General features: G+C 35.4%; 1 protein-coding gene across 1 annotated transcript; it reads right to left on the bottom strand.

Annotated features, from left to right (window-relative positions):
• Positions 1-3,992: 3,992 nt before the first annotated feature.
• LOC136028455 (uncharacterized) lies at positions 3,993-18,430 on the bottom strand. Its single transcript, XM_065706295.1, has 2 exons — positions 18,042-18,430; positions 3,993-4,428 (listed from the first exon to the last, which is right to left on the bottom strand). Exons 1-2 carry the CDS (start codon positions 18,428-18,430, stop codon positions 3,993-3,995), a joined length of 825 nt encoding a protein of 274 aa, XP_065562367.1.
• Positions 18,431-19,300: the final 870 nt, after the last annotated feature.

The following is a 19,300-nucleotide window of genomic DNA, read 5'->3' as shown; positions in this document are numbered from 1 at the left end:
GGTTAAGCGGAAGTCTTGTCCGAGATATCTGCATAATTTTATAATTTTTCACTAATTATTTATTGCCCTTGTTTTCTCCTTTCTTCGCGACTTTATGTTTTATCAAATTCAAGAGAGTCCCGGTCATGTAGCTTGTACAAACAGTCTTTAACTAATATTCTCCCCTCTTGTTATTGAAGTTATAATTTATTTAAAAAAATTGCACTTTATATTTGAAAAATGAGATGCAGTAAATAAGACAATTTTATATATTATATATTATTTTATATATTATATATTAGTAAATAAGACAAGATAAGATTATAAGATAATTTTATCTTATACTTTTGCTAGACATAATATTTTGTCACTAAATTTTAACTTAACTTTTTTTAAGTTGATATTTGCTTGACTTTTAACTTTTGTCACTAGATTTTAAATTAGTTCATTAACAGTTATTAGCGAATGAGAATTTGCTTGATTTTAAACTAAGGAATTAAACAGCCTTACAAAAATAACAACCCCCAGACAACTTTGAATATTAAAGTGCATGTATTAAATTAAAGCGCGTTTTATAAAGTGCATATATTGTATAAAGTGCATGTAAATAATATTAAAGTGCCGGAAAGCAGTTGTTTACAAAATGTAGTATTAGCTACAAATATTAGATTAGGTTCTTGTTTGGTTTTATGTTTATTACCCAAACATCAATCTATGTTAAAGATCGCCGTCCCGATTTCTAGAATTTTTGATTTGGGTCATCTATATAAGAATGTACACAATTTACAGCCATAAACAAGAATCAAATTAATCATGTTGTTATTATTACCTGTCTCTTGGTTACACTCACCTCTGTAAAATACCTGAGATCTTTCTCTTGGATGATAAGGAAGGGGACATCCTTGTTAGCATTTCGCTTGACGCTAAAGAGCAGGTCTCCAGAAAACAAACAAGCAAATAGTATAGTTAAACAGCAACCTATATAAGAAAAATACAGTCAAATATAACCAATATAAAATAAATGTATAATTACTTTTCTTGCAAAAGCTTGGAATATAAATACGAAAGGGATAAAAGAAAATCGTACCTTAAGCGGACATAGAGGTCGTCTGTGAGTGGGGCTAAATAAAGAAAAACAATTTCTTGTTTTTAACTGTGAATTTTGGACATTGCACTTCTAGCAATCATAACCACTTGATGTCACATTGAGACAAGATCACTTGAAAAACAAGCTGTAAATGATGGAGGTCATTTGTTCATTTTGATGCCGAATGTAAAAATCTGATCTCTCCTCGTAAACTTCATGAATGGCACAAGTCTTCTCAAATAGAGCAGAGACCAAATAGAGAGGAGACCTAGTTGCCCACCAATTTTTCGGTTACTTAAAAAGGCAACTAGAACTTTTAATTTTTAACGAACGTTATTAGTAAAAAATATACAATATACAAAACTCCTAAATTAACTTACGTAACGAACTTCTATATTCGTATATTTTTATTATGTATATGAGGGGGTTTTACCCCTCGTAGTACCTCACTCTTTACAGCAAAGCTTTAATTTTGTCCCAGTTCTTTAAGATTGACCCCTGAATCACAAAGGCCGTAGAATAAATAGTAGACATTATTAAATATACTTTAGCGTAAAGAGCGAGCTATTTAGGAAGAGATGGACCCCCCCACCGTATGCGTAATGATCTCTGTTCGTTTTAAGTTTTAATGCCAGTCCTTACTTTCGTTGAAAAAAACTTTTTCATATTTATTTTTCCATTTTTTTTTAAAATAATGCTAAAAACTCCTGCGCCCCCTTCACGGAATTTCTCTTCTTCTATGAAAAATTCCTCCAAGGGGAGATCCTCCCACGTAGCCCCCTCCCCTCAAAACCCCCTCCCAACCAAAAATAATCCTGAAAAGGTCTGTACACTTCCAAATAATCATTACTGTATGTAAACGCTGGTCAAAATTTGTAGCTTGCAGTCCCTCCCCTGGGGACTGTGGGGGAGTAAGTGATCCCCAAAGACATAGTTGCTACGTTTTTTGACTATTCTGAACAAAATGTCTATCTCAAAATTTTGATCTGTTGACTTTGGGAGAAAATGAGCGTGGGAGGGGGCCTAGGTGCCCTCCAATTTTTTTGGTTACCTAAAAAGGGCACCAGAACTTTTAATTTTCGGTAGAATGAGCCCTCTCGAGACATTCTAGGACCACTTGGTCGGTACGATCACCCCTGGGGAAAAAAACAAACAAACAAATAAACACGCACCCGTGATCGGTCTTCTGGCAAAAAATACTAAGTTCCACATTTTTGTGGATGAGAGCTTGAAACTTCTACAGTAGGATTCTATGATACGCTGAATGCGATGGTGTGATTTTCGTTAAGATCGTATGACTTTTAGGGGGTGTTTTCCCCTATTTTCCAAAACAAGGCAAATTTTCTCAGGCTCGTAACTTTTGATGAGTAAAACTAAATTTGATGTAAAATTTTATAAAAATCCGATTCTTTTGATATGTATATTGGTATCAAAATTCCGTTTTTTTAGAGTTTTGTTTACTATTGAGCCGGGTCGCTCCTTACTATAGTTCGTTACCACGAACTGTTTGATAAAAGAACCAAGCTTTTTCAAGTGAAAGTAAGGTGCAAAATTAAAACTTAAAACGGATAGAAATTATAGCGCATACGAGGGAGTTCGTCCCCTAGTCAATACCTCACTCTTTGCGTTAAAATTTTGATTTTGTCTGAATTCTTTAAGAATGGCCCCTGAATCACAAAAGCAGTTTGATTATAATAAATAGCTCTTTTGAAAGTACTAAAAAACACTTTAGCATAAAGAGTAAGGTATTGACTAGGGTGCAAACCCCCTCATACACGTTATAATTTCTGTTCGTTTTAAGTTTTAATTTAGCTCCTTACTTTCAGTTGAAAAAACGTGTTTTTTCATTTAATTTCTGATCGTTTTTGAATAATGCTGGGAAATCTGGCACCCCCTTCATAAAAATTTCCCTTCCCCCATGAAAAATTCCTCTATGGAAAGATCCTCCCACATAACCCCCGGCTCCCTCCCCCACCAAAACAAATCCCCTGAAAACGTATGTATACTTCCCAATAACCAATACTATATGTAAACAATGTGCAAAATTCCTAACTTGCATCCCTTCCCCTGGGAAGTGTGGGGGATTAAGTCATCCTCAAAGATATAGTTATTAGATTTTCCGACTATGCTGAACAAAATAGTTATCTCAAAATGTTGATCAGTTAACTTTGGGAAAAAATGAGCGTGAGAGGGGGCCTAGTTGCCCTCTAATTTTTGCGCTCACTTAAAAAGGGCACTAGAACTTTTTATTTTCATTTGAATGAGCCCTCTCACGATATTCTAAGATCGCTTGGTCGATACGATTTCCCCAAGGAAAAAAAACAACAAATAAACAAATAACCACGCATCCGTGATCTTTCTTCTGACAAAAAATACAAGGCTCGACATTTCTGCGGATAGGAGTTTAAAATCTCTACAGTAGAATTTCCTGATACGCTGAATCTAACAGTGTACTTTTCGTTAAGATTCTGTGACTTTCAGGGGGTGTCCCCCTTTTTCCGAAAATAAAGCAAAGTTTCTCTGGATCTTAAATTTTGGTTGGTATGACTAAATATTTTATATTTGAAATCACCATAAAAATCTGATTAAATCAGATTAAAAATCTAATAAATCTGAATATCTATTGGTATCAAAATTCATTTTTTAGAGTTTTGGTTACTATTCAGCTGGGCTGCTCCTTACTTATAGTTCCTTACCATGAACTGTTCAATATTACCAAGGTAAGTGAAGCAGTCCACTTGATTGATCTTTTCAGTACCCGACGTCACCTTTTCGTCTTCACTTATTCCTAGCCTTATCGACTTAGTCTTCTTAACGTTAATTTCCAAACCTATTCTAGAACACTGAACTCGTAAAACCTCTAAAAGTCCATTCATTTTGCTCACACTTTCATCTACCATGTTGAAATCATCTGCATAATCTATGTTCAGAAAAGTTTTTCTTCCCCATTAACTCCGTGCTCTCCCGTTACCTTTCCTGTGCTGCTTAAGACGAAGTCCATCAGAATGATCAATTTAAACGGGTATAGAACACAACCCTGTCTAACTAATGATTTAATACGATACCAGCTATTAGCCTCATTTCCTATCTTAACTGTAGCAGCGTTATTCTCGTGCATGACACTAATTACTCTAATGTACTTGACTGGTATACCACACAAGGATAAGACCTTCACTAAAGCTGTTCTATCAACTGAATCAAACACCTGCTCATAATCTATAAAACTGAGGACTAAAGCTGTTTGATGAATCAGGTGCTTCTCAATTGGTAATCTAAGAGTGAAAAATTGGTCGACACATTCTCTACCTTTCCTCAATCCATAGTGTTCTTCTCTTAAAGCTTTATCTACAGTATTTCTAAGTCTAAAAGTATCTTAATGCTAATCAATTTGCCACCTACAGAAACCAAACTAATGCCTCTATATTTACTACACTCAGTCTTACCAATTGCTTATGCAAGGGGTTTAATTAATGTTTTCCTAGGAGCACTAATTACTTCCTTTTTTTCAAAAATCGTATTCATAATCTTCAGTAACTTATTTCCAGCCTCATAACTACCATATTTACGAAGCCCATTAACTACACTATCAGCACCTAAGACTTTATTATTTGTAATCCTTTTAGTACTGTCACTAATTCTTCCTCACAAAATATATCTTTCTTCACATCCAAAGTGTCACAAACTTTTATATTTTCATGTATATCTTTTTCTGTAATTCTATCCCGGCTAAGCACACTTTCCAAACGTTTTACTCTTCCCTTCTCACTAATTGTGGTCCTTTTTCTGTCTTTAACTGGGACAAGTCCAGATTGACTACTCCCTCTCACTTTGTTAACATGCCAGTAAAATATTTTACTATTATGCCGTCTAGCTGCATTTTTTAGATCCTTGGTAATTTTATCCGTGGTTTCCACTTCACACTTTCTTAGTTCATATCTTAATGCTTTGTCCTTTTTAATTCTTTTATTTTCCTCTATACCTTTTTCTGCAACTGTATCTTCGTTTATCACACCCTCAAAATGTTCTGCCCATCTCTCTTTTACTCTTCCCTTCTAATAATTGTGGCCCTATTTCTATCTTTAACTGGGACAAGTCCAGATTGACTACTCCCTCTTAATTTATTAACATGCCTTTCAATATTTCACTAATATGCCGTCTAGCTGCATCTTCTAGATCCTCGCTAATTATATCCGTGGTTTCCACTTCACAATTTCTCAGTTCATATTTTAATACTTTCTTCTTTTTAATCCTTTTATTTTGCTCTATATCTTTTCCTGCAACTGTATCTTTGTTAATCACACCCTCAAAATGTTCTGCTCATTTCTCTTTTACTCATCCCTTCTCACTAATTGTGGCTGCGTTCCTATTTTTAACTGGGACAATCCAGATTGACTAGTCCCTCTCAATTTATTAACATGCCAAAGCATGAAAATTTATAAAACTATTTTAAAATCAGGACAATAATCCCGCAAAGGTAAAAATTCAAACAATCAGAGCATTAATGCCGTAAAGGTAAAAACCTAAGTCTTGATCCGTTTCTCAGAGAAGATGAGGCCTAGTTGAGGTTCAAAATCGATTAAATGCGCAGATTTGACAATAATAAAAAAATCAAATGATATTATTCAATGAATATTGGAGATGTTGCTATGAATATTAATTTCAATAGAAAGTTTATTTATACACGATAATTGCTGTTTATGGACGACATGACAACTAGGTACAATAAAATCTAAGGCATAAGTTGGTTGAACATCTCTTGACAACCCAGTTTTTGATAGATTAGTCTACTACTGCTGTAAGCGAGGTTAAACAAGTAAATCGTCAAACAAGGAAATCGTCTTGAAAAATTGTAAAAAAGAAAGGCAATTGTAAAAAAACTAATTATAATAAAATACTAGAAATTTGATCAGGAAGTGGCAAGAAATTCAGGGAAGTTTGAGGTGTCATGGGGTTCGAAGCTGAAACAAATCAAAGCCAATTCATCATAAATAATAAAAAAAAAGTTTTAATTCAGTTTATTTGCCGTAAACTAAACACTACTTTAAAAAAAATTTGAATTTACTTACATTAAGAAAATGTCTATCTATTGGTTGTCAGAATAGCTTCTAGTTTAACTGCACGGTAAAACCAAAACAGCATGTCCACGGTAATTTACTAGAAGCAAATCGTCTTGGTAATAAAAAAACTCCGGAAGGGGGGGGGTATATCTTTTTTTAATAGGGACAAAAAACAGATAATAATTGTGGTATTTAAAGAACAAAAGACTTAAAATAATGAGCATCCTTCGTAGATTGATTGCATACCTCTTATTACAAAGCTAATTTATAACAACTGAGATGGCCCTTTTCACTCCGTGGCTTATAAAAACTCACTGCATGAATAAATAATTCTCCAGGGGGAGTGTCTATTTTCAGAGGCGCCATTTGTGGGGGGGGGGGGTCAGGGGTGGGCAAATGCCCATCCCAGATTTTTCAGGGCGGTCCATGCCTCCACCACAAAGTGCTCTTTGCCGGCCATAATAATCCATTATGTTCAACATAATTCATTCTGTCCAATTGATTTGACATTACTGCACGCCTATTTTCACCGACGTATTGTTTACTTAAATAAGAAAGCTTCTTGCTGATGAGGGTCAGCCTTTAGTTTGGTTGAATTTTTCACTTTCAGTTTAATCACTTAACCTCGTTGATTATGATCTTTGATGTTATAATTAATCTTAGAGGTCAGTGTGGCTGAGTTCCACATTGGGTTACAGTACATTTCCGTGCAACACACGGGTGCGGAAAATGAATTTTTACTTAGAATATTCGATCAATGTGCTGCCAAAACTCACATTTTTTCTTACGTGAAAGTTGGGGAGCCCACCTCATCCCCTCCCCAAGATTTGGCCAAAATAGCGCCTCTGTCTATTTTTAGGATAAATATTGGTCTAAAGTGCCCAGGAATATGGAGCAGATAATAAATGGGAACTTGAAGAGAAATAAACTGAAATTCAAAAAGCGTTAATGGTGCAAACCTCATATTATAACCCTAGCCTGTAATAGCTCAAGTTCAAGCTATTTTATTCTCTAAATATCAAAAACTCTTGAAGGGCCTAAAGGCCTTTTGACTGAAAAAAAATTTACACTGTAGTTTAATCATTCATACTAAACCAAGCCAGGAAAAAAAAAAAATCTCTTTTCATCTACAACATCAAGAACCAACAGTAACTTCTTAAAAAAAAAGTCCATTGCATCACTGAATAAAATGATATAAAAATATTTGCAATGTTTTCTATCAGGTAATTGAGGCGACAAAAAGATATTTCACGGGAGACAGCAGTTATTTAAACACCTAAAACTTGAATTGCATTAGGATTTTAAAAAAACGAAAAATAATGCTTTCAATATAATATTTATTTATTCATAAGAAACTCTATTTATTTACAATATTACGACAATGTACAATCACATCTGAGGCATAGCTTGGTTGAACAGCGCTTGTTAACCTTTTCTTTCTAATAGATGAATTTTCTGCCTCAGTGGGCAGAGTAAGCGGCGATAAATAAAGTCACTGAACATCTAATGGTAGTAAATTGTCTTTTAAAAATCTGAGGGGGAAGGGGTGTCTGTATTTAGGATTAATTTGATTTAAGGTACACAGTGTCAAGAAACAGATAATAATAAAAAGAATAATAAAGGAATATAGTTACGTAATAATAAATAAAGAATTATTCGACGTCCTTCGTAGCCAAGTTGCACACCTCTTACAAGAAACTAGATATGCAATAGCTTAGTTAGTTTTCTCATTATTTACTACAGGTGATGATACACAAATGAAAAAAACATTCCTTAAAAGGGAACTGAAGTGACAAAACGGTACGCCAGGGAAAATTGAATAAGTAAATTATTAAGTCGTTATAAGATTTTTTCTAAATAAGTGAAAAATAAAATTCCAATAAAAATGTTTATTTATACATGATAGCTCTTGCTTAAGGATAACAGGATAAGCATATAATCAAAATTGAGGCATTGATTGAACAGTTCTTACAGCCAGTCTTTTAATAATTTAATTTACTGCCTCACTGTGCACTATAAGCGATCATAAAGAAGATGATAAGACATTTATTGAGGAAGTTTTTAGTGAGGGGGGGGGTCTTTGACTGTAAACCTTTGATTATAAGCCTTATCTATCATAACTTAGTTAGCCTCCTCACTACACACTGGCATACGATAATATGCAGGTTCAAAAAGCCTTTCTTTCAAAGTAATAGTTATGGCTATTACCTTGTTCAGCATAATAAAAAAACATAATAACTATGTCTTTGGGGCTCACTTACTCCCCCACAGTCCCCAGGGGAGGGACTGCAAGTTACGAACTTTGACCAGCGTTTACATACAGTAATGATTATTTGGACGTATACAGACCTTTTCAGGATGATTTTTGGTTGGAGGGTGAGGGGAGGGGGATACATGGGAGGATCTTCCCTTGGAGGAATTTGTCATGGGAGAAGAGAAATTCCATGAAGGGGACGCAGGATTTTCTAGCATTATTTAAAAAAAAAACAATGGAAAAATAAATATAAAAAAGTTTTTTTCAACTGAAAGTCAGGACCAGCATTAAAACTTAAAACGAACAGAGATTATTACGCATATGGGGGGGGGGGGGGTCCATCTCTTATTAAATAGCTCGCTCTTTACGCTAAAGTATGTTTAATAATTTCAACTATTTATTCTACAGCCTATGTGATTCAGGGGTCGATCTTAAAGAATTGGGACAAAATTAAAGCTTTAGTGTAAAGAGTGAGGTATTACGAGGGGGCAAACCCCCTCATATACATAAAAAAATATACGCATATAGAAGTTCGTTACGTAAGTTAATTTATGAGTTTTGTATATTGTATAGTTTTTACTAATAACGTTCGTTAAAAATTAAAAGTTCTAGTTGCCTTTTTAAGTAACCGAAAAATTGGTGGGCAACTAGGTCTCCTCTCCCACCCTTTTTCTCAAAATCGTCTGATCAAAACTAAGAGAAAGCCATTTAGCAAAAAAAAAAAATAATATAAAAATTTCGTTTTAATTATTCATTTGCGGAGAGCCAAAATAAAAACATGCATTAATTCAAAAATATTCGGAAATTAATAAAAAAACAACTTTTTTTAACTGAAAGTAAGGAGCGACATTAAAACTTAAAGTGAACAGAAATTACTCCGTGTATGAAAGGGGCTGTTCCTCCGTCAACGTCCCGCTCTTTACGCTAAAGCCATTTACTGTTTAATAGAGTAGAATTGAGAGAAAGAGTAAAACTTTAGCGTAAAGAGCGGGACGTTGAGGGAGGAAAAAAAAATTAATATACAAATTTCATTTTAATAATTTATGTGCGGAGAGCCAAAACCATACATGCATTAATTCAAAAACGTTCAGAAATTAAATAAAAAAAAAAACTATTTTTTTTAGCTGAAAGTAAGGAGTGACATTAAAACTTAAAACGAACAGAAATTACTCCGTATATAAAATGGGCTGTCCCCTCTGCAATCCCTCGCTCTTTACGCTAAAGTTTGTCTCTTTGCCACAATTCTGCTTTTTAAAGCAATTAAAAGCTTTAGCGCAAAGAGCGAGGGATTGCGGAGGGGACAACCCATTTCATATACGGAGTAATTTCTGTTCGTGTTAAGTTTTAATGTCGCTCCTTACTTTCAGTTTAAAAAACTAGTTTTTTTATTTAATATTCGGAAAAGATTAAAATTATTAAGTTATCCGTTGGGCATTGTTTGACAAAGAGTATCCAGAAAATCTGAACAATTCTTGGCATCATTGCGGCAGAGATTAGGCTAGTTAAAAATTGCCAACTTTGCCAATTGGATGGGAAAATTGACTCCTAGAGTTTGAAAATTACCTTGCCCTTTTCATCTTTGTTAAAAAAAACGAATTCTATAAAGCACATACGAAAGTTCTTCTTCTGTAAATAAGGGTATGGGGATGCACATTTCCAGAGGGGGAGGGGGTTCACACTGAATATCGTTTTTATGTTTATAATTCCTTTCAGAAGTGAAGCTTGGTTTCCTAGTGCTGCGCAATAAAACGGATAACAATAGAAAAAGAGAAAAGTTTGGTACTGCTTATATGTGCACACGAAATTTCTAAATTGTGAGAAAAATATACATATTTTGTTTAAATTCACTTTATTTATTCTCAGTGGACTTATGAGTTAAAATTCTCATCACACTTACGTCAATTTTTTGAGCTGGTTAAATGAAATATTTAGAAAAGCAAAAATAGCGAGAAGTTAGCATAGTGTTGGACATGTAGGCAGTTCTACTTTTGTGGGTTAGTATGTGAATCCAAAACGTAAAGGATAAGACGTTATCAGTGCTTATTAGACATTTCAATGACAAATAAAAGAACAGGAGTTTCAATTAAATACTGGAAATAAAGATTAACACTAAACTTAATAATAAAATTTAAAATTAAAATAATTAAATGATTCCTAGAGTAGATGCCCCTCTACTAAAGTCCATGACGAAACTACAACCGATTTGACCTATCAAGTTATTGAACGTATATCATTATAAAAAGTATTAATTTTATTTTCTTTTTCAATTATTTCTTTTTCATTCAATAAATTATATTCACTGTATATCTCCCTTTTTATTTTTCAATAATTTCATTTCTTTCCTGTTTGTAGGTGTGGAGGATGTATTCATTTCCACTTTTGAAAATTTTAAATCAAGAGAATTGTATCTTGAACTTGCAGATTTTAGGAAGTAAAAGCATTTTAAATATCAGGGGAAAAAATTGACCTAAGCTAACGTGGTGAAACAGGAAGCATAGAAGATTTTCCAATTTTGCAATTAAATATTTTTAATTTGCAATTAAAAATTTTGCAATTAAACTAATGTTGAACATATTAAGAAGTGGAATGGACCGCTCTTATTTTTTCTCGTTTTCTTATGTTAAAAACAAGCAGGTGTTAATTTAAAAAAAAAAATTCTGCTCAAAGTAAAACGAGTAACAGTTTTAAAACTACTTAATAATTACAATTTTTTCCAAATTATTGGGGAGGGGCAACTGTCGCCCCCTCAACGACACCGCTGTCAAGTGTCCATTATACCCCTGTAATCCAGACATATGGACACTTTTGCTGCTTTTCGTTTGATCACTTCCCATGAGAATTTTGTAACAGATACAAATTCATAGATATATATAGCTCAAACAAAGCCAACATACTAAGGTTAATGTTGGTAGTATTGGATGTGCAAAGAAAAGTCTTTCTAAAAAGGTATTTGCAATCCTGTAAAAAGTGTCCACAATACCCCGGTCTCCACTACCCGGCCAACTGAAGGTATGCGGCGAAAAGTGCGGTTCAATCCTGCTTTTTAGGGCTATAATGACAGAAACGTTGAGATGAGTAATCCACGTTCTACAGATGAAGGATGACAGAATACGAAAGTTTGTCCTTTTCGGCCAACCATCTAGGGTTAAAGGGAAAACAGGTAGTCCTTGGTTGGGTAGGGAAGAAGTCGCAAGGAAAATGGTAAGTTCCTGGGAGGATGTAAAGAGGGAGGCATTTATTAGATTGGGAGGGAGGAAAGGCGTGCGTAGCTGTGCTGGTTACTGACAGCTTAGTGCTGTAGTGAGTTATCAGTAATAGTAGTAAAGTAGAAGGATGTAACTCGTACTTTTTAAAACTTTTTTTTAGCTTTTGACCAAAGTTTTTTCTTTAAATTTTGAGACATTTTAGACTTGATGACCATCCATCGCCACAATTTCAAATACTACAGCTGGAACTTTCGTGAGAAAATTTTGTGAGTCCCACCTTAAGTAAATACAAATCAGTTAAATGCTTTGGTTGAATCAGGTTGTTTTGCCCTTACCACTTTATAGTCTAAGCTGGTGTAAACTAAAGTTCCGGTTTACCTTGAAACGTTGAAACAAAAACATCTCAAAAATTGAAACAGTAGAACCCACAGAAAATAAAAATAACATTTTAGTTTACAGGAGAGAAATGAAAAGGAAGAGTAAATAGAAGTTTGGGAAGAATTGCGATAATTGGATTAGAAAGGTTTCAAGTCCTTTTTCTTTACTTAACTCAAACATCCCTCGTTCTAATTTTATAACCTGTATGAGGAATGAAGCAGCATTAGCTCTAACTACGAAGTCATAGCTCTAACTTCATTTTCGCTCGTTGGGTTTTACTCTGGGTCTTTATTTTTCTTAGGAAAACCTTATTTAAATAAAGTAATTTAAAGAAAAAAGGTAATTAAGTAGATTAAGGAAAGGTAATTAAAAAAACCTAGAATAGTGGAACAAAAGAAGACAGGACATAAATTAAATATCACCCACCTTTTTTGTCACAGATATAATAAAAAGAGTAAAGATATCAGCAACAGGTAATTGTCTGTTATAGCGCCCATGTCTATAGACGCTAAGTAGAACTGGTTTTCATTGCGTTTGAGATATGTATTGAATGACATTTACTAACCCTAATGAAACATCACAGAATTTGATGAGAATATAGTACTTTAAAAACAAATTTAGTCTATATATTCGTACATTCAGCGGTGGGGGTAAAGTAAAGCAGGTCTGCATGCAAAATGTGTTAGGCATAATTATTCTGCATACTATGAAGTAAGAATTGTTTTCTAACTTCACACTGCCCAAATAATTTACCCCCACCCTTTTAATGTGTAAATATAAAGCCCTAATTATGTATTTCTCATCTATTCTGTCGCTTGTTTTTGTCCTGTCTTACGCTAAGCTGAAAGAAACTAACAAAGGCACCAATTCTACAGCGCGTCAATGAATGAAAACTTAACATAGACACTATAACAGTGAAGTACCCAGAAACATTCCAGCTCCTTTTCCTCTCAATTCCCTTTCCTTCTTTAGCTTTACCTTTAACTACCGTCTATTCTAATTTTATGCCATCTGATAACCCGCATCTGTCTAATCTGAAACCATGCAGTAAATGAAACTTCTAAGGAAAAAGCATAGATTGACTAGAATGAAAAGATGACAAGAGGTATTTACTGTTTTTTATTTTCGTCACTGACTGACATCTTGTATAAACCGTGAAACAGAGGTATGAACCTAAAGGTAAAAACGTGTGTAAACCCCTTGGAAAAAAAGAGGTAAAACCCAGGGTTTTGGGATTGAATAGATGATTATGAAGATCTGGAGAAACATATCTGATTATATATAAAGAGGTTTATTATAAAGAGGATATATAAAGAGCATTATTCAGCTGCAAATTAAAATTTTCTAATTATTTTTCGCTTTTTTTCACGAGCATATTCTACTTTGAATATTTTTATTCAAAGTTATTTTTATGATTTTATTATCTGCTTTGAACTTTCAATTGTTTTAATCCAGGTTTGAATCTTTTTTATTAAAACCTTCGAACGAAATACTGTTGCCATTTCTAAGGTACAAAGCTAGCCACTGATTCGAAATCACCAGGCTTACAAAACATTCAGTGCGAATGGTTGTGGAAGTTAGAAACCCTTTTCGGAATTTGTACCAATATATATGATCATGGCAGTATCCAGGGGTGGGGGGTTAGGGGATTTGACCCCCTGAAATGTTTGTCCAACACTTAACAACGTAGCAAAAATTAATACAGAAAAATTTTGGTTCATTTTTAAAGTTCTTTGTGTAGCTTCTCCCCGAAAAATTTCTTACGTAACCCTCCCCCCAAAAAAATCCTGGATATAACCCCGTATGGGACCGTTCGTGAACAATTGTTTCTCGGACAGTGAGTGAAGAGATAATTCGGATTTCATTATGTTGCATATCAAACCATAAATAGACATTTTTGTTTTTATTTAGGGATTTGCAGGAGAATATGTCTAACTCTAGGATTTCAACTGTTTTTCTTTTATTACATAATAGTCTGCATCATTTGGCACGGTAAATGATGATAAACAAGGTCACAGAATATTTTTTAGAAGCAGATTGCCTTGAAAAAACGATGCTCCTTTGAGTATCTATTTGTAAAATTAAATTTTATTATTAATTGTTAAGTGAATACAAACGGGGGACAATTCAGGAATTGAGGAATAATAAACTAACAAGAGCTAAGAGCTCATATGGCACTTGTGACGAGGCAAGAAGATCTAAAAGCCAATAGCTCATATGGTATGAACTCTAACAAAATTCTAAGAATCAATAGATTGATTTAAAAATTAAATCAGAGGCTTAATGCCGGTCAGGATTTAAAATAAGAGCTCTGAGTCACGATGTCCTTCTAAATATCAAAATTCATTAAGAATCGATCACCCACTCGTAAGTTATAAATACCTCATTTTTTCTAATTTTTCCTCTCCCTTTAGCCCCCCAGATGGCCGACTCTGGGAAAACGACTTTATCAAATTAATTTGAGCAGCTTCCTGACACGCCTACAAATTTTCATCATCCTAGCACGTCCAGAAGCACCAAACTCGCCAAATCACTGAACCCCTCCCCCAACTCCCCCAAAGAGAGCGAATCCAGTATGGTTATGTCAATCACTTATCAAATACATTTGCTTGTTCTATCCACCAAGCTTCATCTCGATTCCTCCACTCCAAGTGTTTTCCAAGATTTCACCCTCCAGCTCCCCCCAATGTCAACAGATTTGGCCGGGATTTGAAATAAGAGCTCTGAGACATGAATTCCTTCTAAATTTCAAATTTCATTAAGATCCGGTCATTCGTTCTTAAGTTAAAAATACCTCAATTTTCTAATTTTTCCAAATTAACACCCCCAGCTCCTCGAAAGAGAACGGATCCGTTCCAATTATGTCAATCACGCATCTAGAACTTGTGCTTATTCTTCTCAACAAAATTCATCCCGATCGCTCCACTCTAAGCGTTTTCCAAGATTTCTGTTTCCCTCCTCCAACCCCCTATGTCCCGGATGCAATTCGAGTCGAAAATGGAGCATCTGAGACATTAGACCCTTCTATATATATCAAGTTTCATTAAGATCCGATCACCTATTCGTAAGATAAAAACACCCCAATTTTCACGTTTTCCAAGAATTCCGGTTTCCCCTCCAACTCCCTCCAATGTCACAGGATCTGGTCGAAACTTAAAATTAGAGCTTTAAAGCACAAGATCCTTCTAAATATCAAATTTCATTAAGATCTGGTCACCCGTTCGTAAGTTACAAATACCTCATTTTTCCGAATTACCCCCCCCCCCCCCCAACTCCACGAAAGAGAGCTGATCCGGTCCGGTTATGTCAGTCACGTATCTTAGACAAGTTTTTATTCTTCTCATCCAGTTTGATCCTGACCTCTCCGCTTTAAGTGTTTTCTAAGATTTCTGCCCCCCCAAATGACGTTGTATCCGGTTGAGATTTAAAATAAGAGATCTGAGATATGAGGTCATTCTAAATATGAAGTGTCATGAAGATCGGATCACTCCTTTGTAAGTTAAAAATACGTCATTTTTCCTAATTTTTCTGAATTAACCCCCCCCCCCCCCAATAGAGCGGATCCGTTCCAATTACGTTAATCACGTATCTAAGACTTCTGCTTATTTTTACCACCATGTTTCATCCCGATCCCTCCAATCTAAGCGTTTTCCATAATTTTAGGTTTCCCCCAATGTTACCAGATCCGGTCGGGATTTAAAATAAGAGCTTTGAAACACGATATTCTTCTAAAAATAAAATTTCATTGAGATCCGATCACCCGTTCGTAAGTTAAAAATACCTCCTTTTTCTAATTTTTCAGAATTAACCCCCACAACCCCCAATTACCCCAAAGAGAGCAGATTCATTCCGGTTATGTCAATCATGTATCTAGGACTTGTGCTTATTTTTACCACCAAGTTTCATCTCGATCCCTCCACTCTAAGTGTTTTCCAAGATTTTAGGTTCCCCCTCCCAGCTCCCCTCCAATGTCACCAGATCCGATCGGGATTTCAAATAACAGCTCTAGGACATGATATCCTTCCAAACATCAAATTTCATTAAGATCTGATCAACGGTTCGTAAGTTAAAAATACTTCATTTTTTCTTTTTTCCGAATTAACCGGCCCCCCATTCACCCCCCCCCCCCAGATGGTCAAATCGGGAAAACAATTATTTCTAATTTGATCTGGTCTTGTCTCAGATACGCCTGCGAAATTTCATTGTCCTAGCTTACCTGGAAGTACCTAAAGTAGCAAAACCGGGACCGACAGACCGACAGAATTTGCGATTGCTATATGTCACTTGGTTAATACCAAGTGCCATAAAAATCAGCTAAAGTCCTTCGTAGTCTGGTTGCATATGTCTTATTAGAAACTTAATTCATAATACCTTGCCTTCCTCGCTAAACATTTTATCAGCACTTCTTTTAACGTCTAAATTTCCAAATCGTAATTTCATTAGAAATAAAAATGAAAAGATACTGCTCTCAATAGAAATGCGTTATAACTCCTTCTTATGGACAACAAGACAGCCATATACGATAGCTTTTGGCATTGAAACTCCTTGGAAAGCTGTTTTTGTAAGCTCATAGCCTGCGAAAAGTTAAAAAAAGTGGAGACACTTGTTGAAACTTGCTCGGGAACGGATTTCTCTGCGTGATTTATTTGTAAAATGAGGATATGGTATGTTGCATGGCATTCAACGGTCTTGAATTAATAACGAATTTAGGTAGATGAGTGAGCAAGGATTAAACTGAGACAGGAGAAGACAGACAAATTAATAATTTACTATGGAAGACTACAAATGACCAGAGAAACACAAAGACATTGCTAGGATTATTTATCGGAAAAATCACGCGTTTTGGTCAAAACACAGAGAAACAGAAAGCTTGATTGTGAAAAAACTTGGGACTTAACCTAAACAACCAATCAGGTTTGTATTCTTTTTACTAGCTCAAAAATGAAATAGCAGCAATAGGTGAATACAACAACGTGAAAAAGGAGCATATTTAGCTTCCTTTTCTGACATACGTCTAAAGAATAATGCAGATGGTATTTTTCATCACAAAAGTATATGACAGTAGTTTTTTTCTTTTTATTTGGTATAATATTCCTTCCTTGTCCCCATATTTCGTTTTAAATCTGAATCATACCGATTTTTGGCAATAAGTAAAAAAGTGTAAGCCACAATTCAGCGAAGCCAAACTTTTATTGCCACAAGACCTAAAACTGTCTGATGCATCAATTCAGATGTGTCAGTCAAGTGTTTTTGAACTCCAAGGAATGTCAGTCAAGTGTTTTTGAACTCCAAGGAATAATTCAGCTTTTGAAAATTGTTATTAAAAAGTGTAAACAAAAGCCTTTAAACAAATATCAATATTCCCTTTTTTTAAATTCATGGCACTACGAATAATAAGTGAGATGCTTAAGGCCTTGTTAATTATAGTTTTTCCACATTAGAAATCAAACTTTCTTAAGGACGTATGCCATAGTTAATTTCAAGAATGACTTAAAATTCAGGAACTATCACTAAAATAGGCAAATTGCATGAATAAATATAGGAGCAAATTCTTAAAATTCTTAAGGAAAGCGGTGCAAGGGGTGTCAAAAGACCCCCTTGATAAGATGTTCGTTAGATCGGAAATTGAGATGGCCAGTGCCCTTCTTAATAGTCGACAGTGATTGGATGTCAAACACCCTCCGCCACGGATTGGCAAAATCTTGGGGTTGGCAAGAATTTCATCTGTCCCCCTGGCGATTCACTTCGTGTCGAGTAAGAAAAAACGCGTGTGCTTGGAATTGTACTGTATTCGAATGTGGAACTCAGCTACACTGACCTCTAGCATTAAATATGGCAATGAAGAATTTAATCAACGAGGTTAAGTGAAACTTACACTGAAAGTAGAAAATTCAACCAGACTACAGGCTGGCGTCCCTCAGCGAGAAACTGTTTTATTTAAGTAAACAATACGTCGATGAAAGTAATCTTCATTATTATGCTGAGGGTTGTAACCGAAATCTCGGATTTCCTTCTGCAGAAATCTTCCAGATCAAATATATTTACAAAAAGGAAAATATGACGCTAGCAAAAACTACTACAACAACCAAGGTAACAAAGGAAACCACCGATGTTTCATCCTAGCAAAGTCGTCAACAAGCTGGTTGTGGTCCAAATTTAAGATGCTTGGTGATCTTTTGGGTTCTTCGAGGTCATCCCTTCTGATCAACAGAGAAGGTCCAGTTGTGGGTTCATTCACAGCAGGTGCTTTGATTTTGAGTTCTGTCTTGAAATCTTTTGCCTTCATGAAAAGCGATACGAATGAAGGGTCTGAACACAGGTCAGCGAGTTCGCTGACCTGTTGGCCTGAATCAGGGTACGCAATGAAAATAACCAAGTCGATGGCATGGAGCTGCTGAGACAGAGAGTTCGTCGATCGTAAATTTGCTCTTATGTAGTACGAATAAAAGGTAACAAGGAACGATTCCATCTTCTTCTGCCCATACTTCGCTGTCGGCTCCCTCACTTACAGCAGACGGTCTAGCTAAAATATATTTATGTCGGAGTCTAACCTTCGATATAGATCGTTAGGAGTAATCGATCCATCATGTAGCAGCACTTTTTCCAGCTCCAGAACTGGTAGTTCGGCAGCTTTCTGTTCCTCAAAAAACAACTAATACTGAGTGTTGCTGTTGGGAATGAATGTGTATAGAGTCTGGGCCAATGAGAAATAAGAACCAACAGTGCCGACAGGTTCAACGCAGCTTGCAATGATAAAAGTTAGCTTATATGCATGGCAATTAATGTAGATTGCCTGTGGCAATTTTACTGTCAAACGAGCTTGAACACCGGAGAATGGTGCGCTCATTACGCTCCGTTGTAGTACTATGTTACACGGTAGTTCAAATCGAGTTCAATTCTTGTCACTGTGTCGTGAATGAAACTTGCAAGACTTAGAGCATCCAGGCTCTTCATGTGATAGTATCTGATCGGTCTTGCTTTTACTTTCCCTTCGTCTAATTTCCTAAGAAGAGTGGCAATCTGCGCTGCTGTCGAGTTGTTCTTCGTTTCATTGACCGGAACGGTTAAGTACTTGCTGCTTTGTAATTCTTGCAACTGAATTTAAGCCTGGAACCAATCACTGAAGTAAGATCGTTCTGGTATTCATGGGACCCAGCCTTTTCTGTGCTCCTTAAGGGAAATTCCCTCAAACTGATCCATACAAAAGGGAATAGAAAACAATCCTGCTTAACTCCTGATTTGATAAGCAACCAGCCGCTAACCTTATTTTCTACTTTAACCGCAGCAGTGTTATCCTCGTACATAGCACAGATCAATTTAATGTATTTGTCTTGTATAC

Source organism: Artemia franciscana, chromosome 6, assembly GCF_032884065.1.
Source record: "Artemia franciscana chromosome 6, ASM3288406v1, whole genome shotgun sequence".
NCBI lineage: Eukaryota > Metazoa > Arthropoda > Branchiopoda > Anostraca > Artemiidae > Artemia > Artemia franciscana.
Note: the sequence above shows the minus strand (reverse complement) of the source record. Positions and strands in the feature narration are given on the sequence as shown.